General features: G+C 44.1%; 2 protein-coding genes across 2 annotated transcripts; one reads left to right on the forward strand and one right to left on the reverse strand.

The window, feature by feature from the left end:
• Positions 1-264: 264 nt before the first annotated feature.
• On the forward strand, positions 265-1577 carry NCS57_00981100 (uncharacterized protein; the record flags this gene model as incomplete). The annotated part of the gene is made up of 3 exons (XM_053059572.1): positions 265-487; positions 558-1339; positions 1413-1577. 3 exons carry the CDS (start codon positions 265-267, stop codon positions 1575-1577), a joined length of 1170 nt encoding a protein of 389 aa, XP_052909966.1.
• A 343-nt stretch (positions 1578-1920) lies between these two features.
• Positions 1921-6385, reverse strand: NCS57_00981200 (uncharacterized protein; the record flags this gene model as incomplete). Its single annotated transcript, XM_053059573.1, has 8 exons — positions 1921-3171; positions 3232-3255; positions 3335-3550; positions 3991-4388; positions 4444-4736; positions 4800-4906; positions 4957-5219; positions 5293-6385. 8 exons carry the CDS (start codon positions 6383-6385, stop codon positions 1921-1923), a joined length of 3645 nt encoding a protein of 1214 aa, XP_052909967.1.
• Positions 6386-11729: the final 5344 nt, after the last annotated feature.

Genomic DNA, 11729 nt, shown 5'->3' on the forward strand with positions numbered 1-11729 from the left:
TGACACTCGCGTCTCTACGGCGTACATACCTAGAAACGGGAAGTACTCGACGGACTAATTTAGCCCGTAGGCAACTCCAACCCCGCGAACGTTCATAAGTGGATGGTCGCAAGCGTCACCCACATGGCGCTCCGACCGGGACTAAGACTCGGCAAATCGCCATTGTTAGTAATAAACGGCTGCGTTGGCGAGAAATCATATACCACAGGACTGCCGGCTACTGAAGGGGATTGCCCTGGATGTACCAATTACGCAGACAATTCAATGGCATATTCACACCGCCAGCCGTCCGCTATGTCTCGAACCACTACCGCCCTTGTCGTGCCAGAACTCAACGGCCAATTCGAACTTCAGGAGATATCGCTAGATGCTCTTCAGCCCGATGAAGCTCTCATCCAAGTCCATGCCTTTGGCGTGTGTCACACTGACGTCTCGTGTGCCAACGGCAAGCTACCATGCGGCCCGAACGCTGTACTCGGCCACGAAGGTAGGCAATGACCTCACCCACATACATGGTCCACGACGCAGGCTTGTTAACAACTCACTTCTGGGAATAGGTGCCGGTGTAGTTCTTGACGTTGGATCCGCTATCACCTCGGTCGTGAAAGGAGACAAGGTGCTGATGTCCTTTTCCCACTGCGAGTCATGCCCATGGTGTGTATCAGGCCAGCCAGCATACTGTTCTTACTTCAACAACCGAAACTTTGGTGGCAAGCGTCCTGACGGGTCATCGGCAATGTTTTCAACCGCAGCAGGTCAGAAAAAAAACCTTTTCAGCTCCTTTTTTGGGCAGAGCTCCTTTGCCAGACACACGGTAGTACACCAGTCTTGCCTAGTCAGGGTTGCGCCGGAGACTCCCCTGGGTCTCTTTGCTCCATTGGGCTGCGGCATTCAGACGGGCGTGGGTGCAGTCCTGAACACTCTCCGGGTCAAACCTGGCAGCTCGGTAGCTATTTTTGGCGTGGGCGCTGTTGGCATGGCGGCAGTAATGGCAGCTAAGTTATGCCAGGCCAAGACTATCATCGCCATTGATCTACAACCTGGTCGACTAAAGCTCGCCACGCAGCTCGGCGCCACTCACGGCATTCTTGGCTCAGACCAGCGCGTCGTCGACAAGATTCAAGAAATCTGCCCTCCAGTTGGTGTCGACTATGCCGTTGACTGTACCGGCGTCCCGGCTGTCGTTGAGGAGATGGTGGCGGCCCTGGGAACGAAAGGGAGGGCGGCGACCGTCGGTGCGCCAGGCAGCAACTCTCAGGCCAAGATAGACATTATGAGCCACCTGACTTATGGTAAGGAATACGTGGGCTGTTCTGAGGGGGATAGCAACCCATCTAAGGTAAGTCTAAACCTGGCGTTAAAGCCCCTGTGCTCATCTGTGTAATGATGGTGGTCTAACGGATAGGCTACAGTTCATCCCTTACTTGATCGACTTGCACTCTCAGGGACTCTTACCTCTTGAAAGGCTGATCACCTATTACAGCATCCAAGATCATGAGAAAGCCATTGCTGATGTAGTTGATGGACTGGCCATCAAGGCAGTGATTCTGTGGAATGAAAACCCTATCGAACTATAAGCAAGTGTACGCTAGATATTGGGTAGAGACATTTGTCTTCTTATGGCAGAGATATGTTCCCCAACTGGAAAAAATAGCCTCCAATTCAAATCCTAACCGAGAATCCCCTCTTCTCCATGGTGTTTTACTGAATACACAAATTGTATCCCCGAAACCCCCTGACTGTCACGGCTTCTTCTTTATATTTCAGTCATCACATTATTCTGAGTTATTGTAGGTTAAGCTTGGTCCTTGATCGTAGTGTCACAGCTTCTTTGCTAGTGCGGCCCTGAGAAGAGATTCCAAGAAAAGGAGTGATAGTATTGCGACGATCTTACAAAACCAACTATGCATACAAGATATATCAATTTCTCATGCTAACGGGAAGCTTCTCCAATGGCGTTTCCAACCACTGCATCGTCGTAGGGTCAAGGAACTGATTTCGAGCATCTTCCCAATCCTTCATGACCTTTGCTTTCTTCGCCTCGGATCGCGGTGTAATTTTGGCCGGGAACTCCTCAGGCATACACACGAATCCCTGAGTCAACTTATCCGGGTTAGGCAGGATGGGCTCACCGGCCTCATCCAGAGCTGGTTCGATGTTGAAGGCCCAAAGCATGCGAGAGATGCCGAGGAACAAGCTGCGCTCGGCAACATGAATACCAGGGCATATGCGTCGGCCGGCACCGAAGGTGAACTGATCGCGCTTGGCGGGGTCGCCGCTAGCGGCTGAGTCGCCCAGGCTGAGGGTGTCAGATCGGTATCGTTCGGGGTTGAATCGACGGGGTTCTGGATGACGATCCTCACCCATGTGGATGGACCATACATTGTTGAGAACGCCAGCACCCTTGGGAATCAAGAAGCCGTTATAAATGTCATCCTCCGTCACAGCGTGAGGAACGGCACCGAGGATGGTTGTTGGCATCCAGCGGAGCGTCTCCTTCATGCACATGCGCACATATTGAAGACGGTCCTGGTCATCAATAGACGGCAGGCGATCATCGCCAACAACATCATCTATCTCTTGCTGGGCCGCCTTCTGGACATCGGGGTACAAAAGCATCGCCTGCACCCAGGCGTAGAGCGTGTTGGACGTGGTATCAGACCCAGCCTCAAGCAACGTACCAGAGATGTAGGCGGCTTGCTGGTCGGAAAAGCCATCTTTCTTTTGTGCCTCTGTCAGACCTATGCAGAAGCATGGCTTGATGGTACCGTTTGCAACCTCTTCTTTAGCCCTGAGCCAATGGCTCAAGTAGAGAGCCTTCTCTTTCTGGTGTAGGTCTCTAGCTTTCTGCTGCAAGGGCAGAAAGAACTCTGGGAGTTTCCGCAGCATTGGGAAGGAGTCGAGGAGAGCAGCAATACCAGTCTGGTTGAGGTCTGCGAATTCGGAGAAGCCTTCAAACAGCTGGATCAACTTTTTGTCATTGTTCATGGGTGTCCGCCAGCCAAACACCATGGTCGTTGTGAGAGAATTGGAATACCGTCGAATGTTGCCTAGGAACTGTTCTGGTTGGACAACCATGTCATGAAGCATTTGCTTATTCTCCATAACCTGGTACGGCACGTACTCCTTTGACACTTGGGAATTCAAAAGCCCATGTACCATTTTGCGGAACTAGTTTCCACTTGTAAGTAGCCGCACATCGGGGTAGCGGATGCCTCTCATATAACTTACCGATCTCCAAGTTGGACCATAACCCTAAACACCCAGGTTCTATGTTAGCGCCACTCTTCGCAAAGGAAGACGACAGGCATGTGGTAAGAATATGGAAACGAACCATCATAAGCAGTCGAAGATCACCACTGGCCAACTTCTGACCAATGTACATTTCCTGCCGGTGCGAGTACAGACTACTCCTGCGATCAAGCAGATCCTTGACTGCCCGATCACTCGACAGCACCACAAGGGTCTGTGTACCCAGTATCAGGCTGTACACCGGTCCGTACTGCTTTGCCCACTTCTGGAGCTGCAGGTGGACGTCCCGTTTTGGCATCTGAGAATCATCAGTGTCCGGTATTTCGCGAAGCGGAAAGGCATTTGCCGATTGTTACTAGATGGATATTTCCGAGGATAGGAAGAGTGGGCGGGCCCGGGGGAAAGTTCTTCGGTCTTCTTCCAACAAACAACAACCGCACGAAGGCGGCCGCAAAGAGCAGCAACAACAACTTGATTGTGTGTGTGTTAAACATGATGGCATTGAATGGGACAACCAGAAAGAAGGTCAGGCCATTTACATGGAGAGATGGCCTGGACCGAGAAGCAAGTCTATTATAGACCGAGCAAGCGCGGGGTCTTTAAATCTGAAGCGCTTCATTGCCGATGTACTTGTCGGAGTTGATGTGAGATACCTCCGCATTCCCACATCCTTTCTCCGCCGCTAGCATCCTTAGTCCCGGTAGTCACCACTCTAGCTAGCGCCTAATGTAACTGTACATTTTGGAACTCTGTGATTAGGTCATTGACCTGACGCATGCTTGTCTGGTCGATAACTGCAAGTATCGGCTCGGCTAATGTGCCGCTGCCATTGCCGCTGTCGCCCACCATGGCCGTCCCCATTCCCCACCGCATGTCTGAAGTGCCCGAGATGCGATCTACCACGACCGTTGCTAGGAGCCAAAACTCGGGGGAGTGGCGCATGAACCCGATTCGCTTCCACATATTGATCCCTGGAGAGTAATTCTCTTTCTTTACCATCGCATGTGGTGGACTGCACGAAAGTTGGTCCGTATACATTTCCCATACCGACTTCCAAATCGTGAGAGCGTTGCGGATCGTTGTGCAATCTTCAGTAGCGAAGGCATTTTGCCTTAGGAATAATAGAGAGTGGAAGGCTATTACGAAGGCATTAATGAGGCAAAGCATAATAGGTGTGTTCAAAGCCCTTACCGGAAACAATTGTGAACAGATTGAGAGGTCCGAGATCCGCAAACTGTACCCGAGTATCTGGCTCAATGTTGCAGTTGCAAAAGATGTTCACTGCATCGCGGACGGTCATGTTAGTCAAGACGGACCGTCTAAGCCAAACCTGAAGTTGTTGAGCACACTCGTCAGAAGTGGCTGCCTGAAATAGAGCCTCTGGCCAAGCCATGTGCATGGTCATTTCTCGGATGACCATCCTAGGAGGCAAGTTGTTGAATATAACAAACGCATTGTCAAGTAGGAAGATCCAGAGGAAGGTTCTGTAGGCCGCGGTTCGTAAGTCAGCGATACAACCCTGAGTTGCTCGGACAAATTAGGCTCACCGTATGAGTTGTTCCCTTGACACAAAGTCTTTCCAATCAAACTCGTACAGGCTCACCATACTGTAGTCTGCATGTCTAGCAGACATGATGCCAATATCTCGTGCCACCTATAGCAGGTGTTAATCCCAACGCGAATTTCAGGAAGGTTGCATATTACCGACACAACGGTGCTGAAGCGATATCGGCGAATTCGTCGCTTGCTAGCATCTGTCCCCTCCCAGTTCTGATAAAGGCATACCATGTATGCCGCCTGCAAAGCCTCGATTTCGCGCATGTTGCGACTTGGGATCCAAGGAGTCGTATCATCAGTAAATCGGCAATCACTGCAGAAATCTTCATCAGTGAAGACCATTTCCTCAATGCAGTTGTACCATTGCTTTGCCTGCTCAATATCAACAACATCCGGTGAGACGGAGGCTCCTATGAGATGTTAGCCAAGAGTCCCATCACGGCAAGAGAAGGGGTTGAACAGATAGAATAGATGTTTTCTTACCAATCAGAATCATGGCCGCAACAAGCGTCGGCTTAGCACTGGCTGAGTCAAAAGATGGTCGGTGAACAAAATTGACATTTGGATGCCATATTTCCCAATATAGGGCCAGGAACTTTCTGATGTTGTTTGGCGAAAAGAACTGCAGGCAGCGCTGCTCTAAACCAGTAGACCACTGCAGCGTGACGGAGCTGTTCCTGGGCTTCTTTGTGATGACATCCTTGACTCGAAGGAGGATTTCGTAGGTTTTCAGGGTCAGGTTGTCTTGGAGCCTTGGGGTGTCGAGCGCAGTTGGGCTTGTTGATGTCAGATCAGCATCTGTCACAGGTAGTCCAATGGTTGGTTTCGTCAAGGCTTGCAAGAATACCGAGACAACTTGGTGGCGCTGCATTTCAGTCCCACAGTCAAATGATTCAACCAGCCCAGTCCTGCTAGTGAAGTTGTCTAGGAAGTGGAACGAGTAGTCGTTCGGCTCGGGCAAGTCTGGTGGCAACGTATCGGCCGCCAAGTTCAGAAAGTTGAGCCAATTTTCGTTGTTGGCATGGCCACAGGCGAAAAGGTCAGAGGTGGAAAGAGAGTTGCCGAGATATGCGAAGGGTAAGGTATCGCCCAAGGCGAAGGGAGGCACCACAGGAGGCGCCACAGGAGGCATCAGAGGATTGGCGTCAGGCAGGGCCATGGTTTGACTGCCCCCAGGGTTGTTGTCCAGGTCCAGCGAGCATCCAGCTTGGCCAGGCATGGTCCCCACCTGCTCGGTCAGGTGGGAGAAGATACACTCGAGGGACTTGCGGCGGCAGTTACTGCATGGTAGGCCGTCAGTGCAGGCCTTCTTCTGCCTGACGCAGGAGTCACAAGCCCGACGCCGGCGCGATGCGACAGTGGCCTTGCCAGGAAGAGCATCGCGGCCCAGGCAAGTCAGAGAATGGCGGCGGAGCACGTCAGCGCGTTGATACGAGCTGCCGCACCATGAACACGAGAACGGCCTCGCGATGCTGTGGGTGGCGACATGGCGGGCGAGGTGGCCGCTCCGCTTGTACCGCTTGTGGCATATCGGGCACGAATACGCCGGCTTTGCATCGAGCTCGCTGTCGGACATTGATGCGGGACAGGAGCAGGTATGACGGAGAAGTCGGATTGTCGTGGGACCAGCCAGGGGGACTTGGTCTTGCTTTTACGTGGGGCCACATGCACTACCTGCTACGCTTCAACTTTCCCCGCATTCGCTCAATCGATCCTGCGGGGTGCATCGCCACGATCGGCATGCGGCACGGGGCCCCGGTCGGACTTAATGTGGGTGAGCCCAACCCGATCGTCGACCACTAGACTATAGTCTGCTCCGTACAGATTCCATCCGCAAACATTTCCATAGCACCTGGACAACCAGAACCAACCTTAGTTTCACCATGCTCAAGTATAACAGGTCTATTTCGCCTCGGCAGGTTCTCGTCCTCACCTGGTCAGGTCTCCAAGCAACAGAACTTGGCTCCTGAATCTCGTTCACCCACCAGCACCATAACAACGCATCATGATTGTCGATTCCTTGCTCCCGCATCTTTTGCTCTACCTTCCGGCCTTGACTCTGCTGTTCATCTCAGTCACTATCTTCATCGCCACGGCAGCCTACTCCTACTTCTTCCATCCTTATACAGACATCCCAGGTCCCTTCTGGGCCAAGGTGTCTCGACTCTGGCTAGCCCGTCAGGTTTTTCGAGGTGATATTGATAACAGCCAGGGGGCCCTGCACCAGAAGTACGGTGCGTACACATAGTAGCTTCGAGCTATTCCGCCGTTTCAGAGTGCCCGCCTCTTTGCCTTTGCTCACTGACTCTCTGAGTCGCAGGTCCCATCGTCTGCGTCGCGCCTAATGAAGTCTCTATCTCTTTCCTCCGCTTCATAGGGCACTCAAATGTTATGATGATATTGTTCGCGCCGCGAAATAGGCGGTGCGTGACCGCTGGACACAGATAGAAGAGAAGAATGTTGAGAGGGAGGTCATCCGCTAGGGCTTAGTCGACCCTTCCGACCAAGGACGCCGCTTACTGACTCGTCCGTCGAAGATCTGACCTCTTAGATAAATTATTCAACGTCGCGGCGACTAAAGATAACTTCTCTTCAGCCGATGTAGCTACCGAGGCTTGGGTTTCATTATTTGTATGATTTGACATAACTGCTATTGCGATGCGCCCTATCTAATATAATATAATTAAGAACCTGGAGGTATTAAAAAAGGTTATGGCAGAGATCAAAGATGCTATAAGTCAGAGCTGACTTAGCACCCTGGTTAAGTACTCTAAGGCTATCTAGCTGCCATACTTTGCTGCTTACTATAGGGAGGGTTTCTATGCCCATCTAAGCATTAATATATCTATGCTATGATATATTCTACCTTCTAGTATAACTATTACTAGCTGTTTTTTTAAAAGGGGAAGCTATATTAGCATAAGCGCTAGCATCTTATACTTAAATAAAAATACCTTTAGCAAAGATACTAATAGCTATAATCTAGACTAATAGCTATAACCTAGTAGAGATATTATAATATAATATATAATATATTTTAATACTTAACTATATACTTATTTTAGAAAATATATATATATATATTATTATATACTTATATTATAATATTTTTTAATTAACATATATAATAAATATCTATTTGTTACATGCCCTAGTCAGAAGGGGTACCCCACGTGACGAGTCTTGCTCTATGACAGTCGGATCCAGCAGCCATTAGATAGGATTAGCAACTTAGACTTTAGATTACCTTTATGTATGCCTTCTTTGCATTATGACTTATATTTCTTTTAACCAGATAGCTGCCAGAGTTAGCTATCTACCCTCCGCTTTTAGCAGTACATCGACCCCTTGCCAGAGCCAAGGGATCTATAATACTATTACTAAGATTTATAAACTTATCTTAATTCTTTTATATTATTATTATTTTAAGCTTATAAATACTAAAAAGAAATTAAAAATATTATATTCTAAGCTTAATATATAACTTAACGTACTTGATAAGTGAGCTGTACAGATAAGTGAACGAGACAGCATACTGTGCACCTAGAAATAGCCTACCCTAGACCCTCTAACTCTTTCTATAAAATAGCTATAAGCTTAAAAAGAGTATTTTTATAATTCTAATCCTTTATAAAGTTTAAAAATGATTTTCTTATATTTTTTAAAAAATGCCTTTATAGAGAAAAGGCCAAGTATACAGTGCGAATAGCTTATTCTTTAAACTACCTTATAAGAAGCCTTATAAGATTTTTTTAAAAAATATATATAAATAATATATAATATAATAAATATAATTATAGGTTTATAGATATTTTAAGCTATTTTTAGAATTTTAAGGGCTTTTTTTATTTCTCTTTTTAATATATAAATACCTTTGTCTCGCTCACTTGACTGTACAGCTCACTTATCAAGTACGTTAGTTTAAATATTAATATAACATATATAATAAGCGAGTAAGCCAGGCAACCAAGTAAGCCAAAAATCCCTCAACCTACATTATCTCTATTTAATCAATTAATTCTTAACCGCCCAGCATATCATAGTCTAATTATAAGGCCAGAATACTTCTTACCCTTCAGGCCCTTTAAAATAACCTAAGACTTAGTATCTAGCGCGCTGCAGAAATATATACTATTAATTATTATACTTTATGTCGCCGGCAGACTAGTATCTAATCTCAACGCGATACCTTTAATAAATCGCGTCGCCTATCTAATCTAGAGGAATAGATCCTTATTTACTTTATTCTCGACCTAGATTTATGAGGATTTCCCCCCCGGCTTCGTGGTATAAAAGAAATAGCTAATCAATTACTTACCGACCGCGACGCGCCACCTATTAGCACGCATTAGGCTTTAAACTTTATTAAGCGATACTAAGAGCTTAAGATATATTTTTTTTAGAAGTATAACTACTAGAGAGCTAAGTGCAAAGATCTAATTATTATCCGCGATTAGTTTTAGCTTATAGTAAATATAATCGCGAAGTATAGTATCTAATTAGATAATATCTATAACTTTAATAAGATTAGCTTTCTTATAGGTATAATTATAAGTAGAATAGTTATTATAGGCTCAGAAAGGTATTTAAAGCCGAAATCAATATAGCCTAGAAACTAGGAATAGATTATAGTTATTTAAGCGATTAATACAGAAGGCTAGGCGATCTAGCTATTTATTATTGATGCGGGCTAATATTACCTCGCTAATTAGTACTAAGAAAGTAACCTCCCGGGCGATTAGGTAATTATAATAACCTAAAATAGCTAGATTAATAATAAGACTAGTCTCGAGTGGCTAAAGTACTTTAACTAATATATAACTAATCGATTAATTAGATCTTATTATCTCTTAATCCTTAATAGCTATAAAAATTACTACTTTATTAAATTCGAGAGATATTATAAGGAAAAAAAGATTATCTAGCTTTATATATTACCTTATTTATCTCATCTACTCTAGCCTCTTAATATTAAGTGCTTTAGCGTATTAAAGCGAGCTTATAGTCGAGAAATAAAGCAATTAATTAGATACTTTATAACCCATGTTTTAAAGACTAAGTTCTTTCTAGCCTTCTATGCTATATACGAGGCCACTATGACGGAGAGAAATATTAAGGGGGCTTTTAAAGGAGCTAGCTTTGTTCCCCTTGACCTAGAAATTATAGTCTCGAAGCTTAATATATAGCTATAGACTCTAATACCTACTAAGGAGGGATCTAAGCCCTTAACCTCTTAGGTCTTAAAGACCCTAAGGATTATACTTAAGGCTAGATCTTAATCTAAATACCTTAAAAGATAAATTAAAAGGCACTAAAGTAGCTCCCTAGAGTTAATCCTTAAAGCCCTAAGGTCTCTTAAGAAGGGGATAAAGGCAATTATATATCGGGTTACCTTACTAGCTACTAAGAATAAAGACCTTCGGGAGGTAAATGAGATACTTAGTCGGCGCCGGAGGGCAAAAAGAACCTAGCTATAGAAAAGAGGGGTTATGACGGTAGAGGAAGGAAGGTAAGTAATTAATTAAATAGATACTAATGCATAGGTAGTGGCTAAATTATCGAGATGTAGTGATTAAAGAAAGTTAGCGCGACTAGGTATTTAGCGTTATAGTATCTATAGCTAACCTAGCTATAATATAAAGACCTATTAGGTAGTAATTAAGATATCTAGGGAAGAGTATAGCAAGTAGTTTTAATTAATTAAATAGTTTATAGTATTTTTATTGCGATTTCTAAAAGAGAGGTTAATAAAAGTAGCTTACTTGGTTGCCTGGCTTACTCGCTTATTATATATATTATATAATAAGTAAGTGTTATAAATAAGCGAGTATTATAAAAATCCCTTACCTTATATCTTTTTTATTTAATTAATTAATTCTTAATTACTAAGTATATTAGGGCCTAATACTAAGGCTAGAATCCTTCTAGCTCTTTAAACCCTCTAAAATAACCTAAAACTAAGTATCTAATGTGCTATAATAATATATATAGTTTATTATTATACCTTATATCGCTGGCAGTAAGGCATCTAGTCTTAATATAATATTATCTCTAATTTATATAAGCTATCTAATCTAGAAGAAGATATTCTTATTTATTTTATTCTTAACTTAGATTCGCGAGGATTCCCCTTATAGCTATATAGTATAAAAGAAATAGCTAATTAATTACTTATTAACCGCGATATATTATTAGTTAGTATATATTAGGCTTATAACTTTATTAAGTAATACTTAGACCTTAAGATATATTTCTTTCGTAAATATAATTACTAAAGAGCTAAATATAAAGACCTAGCTATTATCTATAATTAATTTTAGCTTATAGCGAATATAATCGCGAAGTATAATATTTAATTAAATAATATCTATAACTTTAATAAGACTAACTTTCTTATAGGTATAATTATAAATAAAATAGTTATTATAGGTATAAAAAGGTATTTAAAGCTAAAATTAGTATAGCCTAGAAATTAGGAATAGATTATAGTTATTTAAGTAATTAATATAGAAGGCTAGGCAATTTAGTTATTTATTATTAGTGTGGGCTAATATTACTGAGTTGGGGAAAATGAGTGCTAAGCCGTTTTGGGCCGTTGGGCAATTTCTTATACGTAGAAAAAGGTCAGAGGCCGCGGCCTCTAATTATTATGACCTTTTTCATCGATTATGACGAGAAAGGGGAGCTTTAGGCTTTCTTTCTCGGCGTAATTATTATTGCTATCAATTGATCATTTGCCCTTACTATTTTCTATGTTATTGAGATCACGAGATAATATGTGAGATCCCTCTTTTGAAAGGTCACGAAAGGAATTCGCGAAGATCTGGCTGTGTGGTGTGGTGTGTTCTGTTTCTCCAACAAATCTGGTGCCCCCATATAGGATTTTTGATACTCTTGCTTTTCTGACGATTGGTATATAC

This window comes from Fusarium keratoplasticum, chromosome 8 (assembly GCF_025433545.1).
Source record: "Fusarium keratoplasticum isolate Fu6.1 chromosome 8, whole genome shotgun sequence".
Taxonomy (NCBI): Eukaryota; Fungi; Ascomycota; class Sordariomycetes; order Hypocreales; family Nectriaceae; genus Fusarium; species Fusarium keratoplasticum.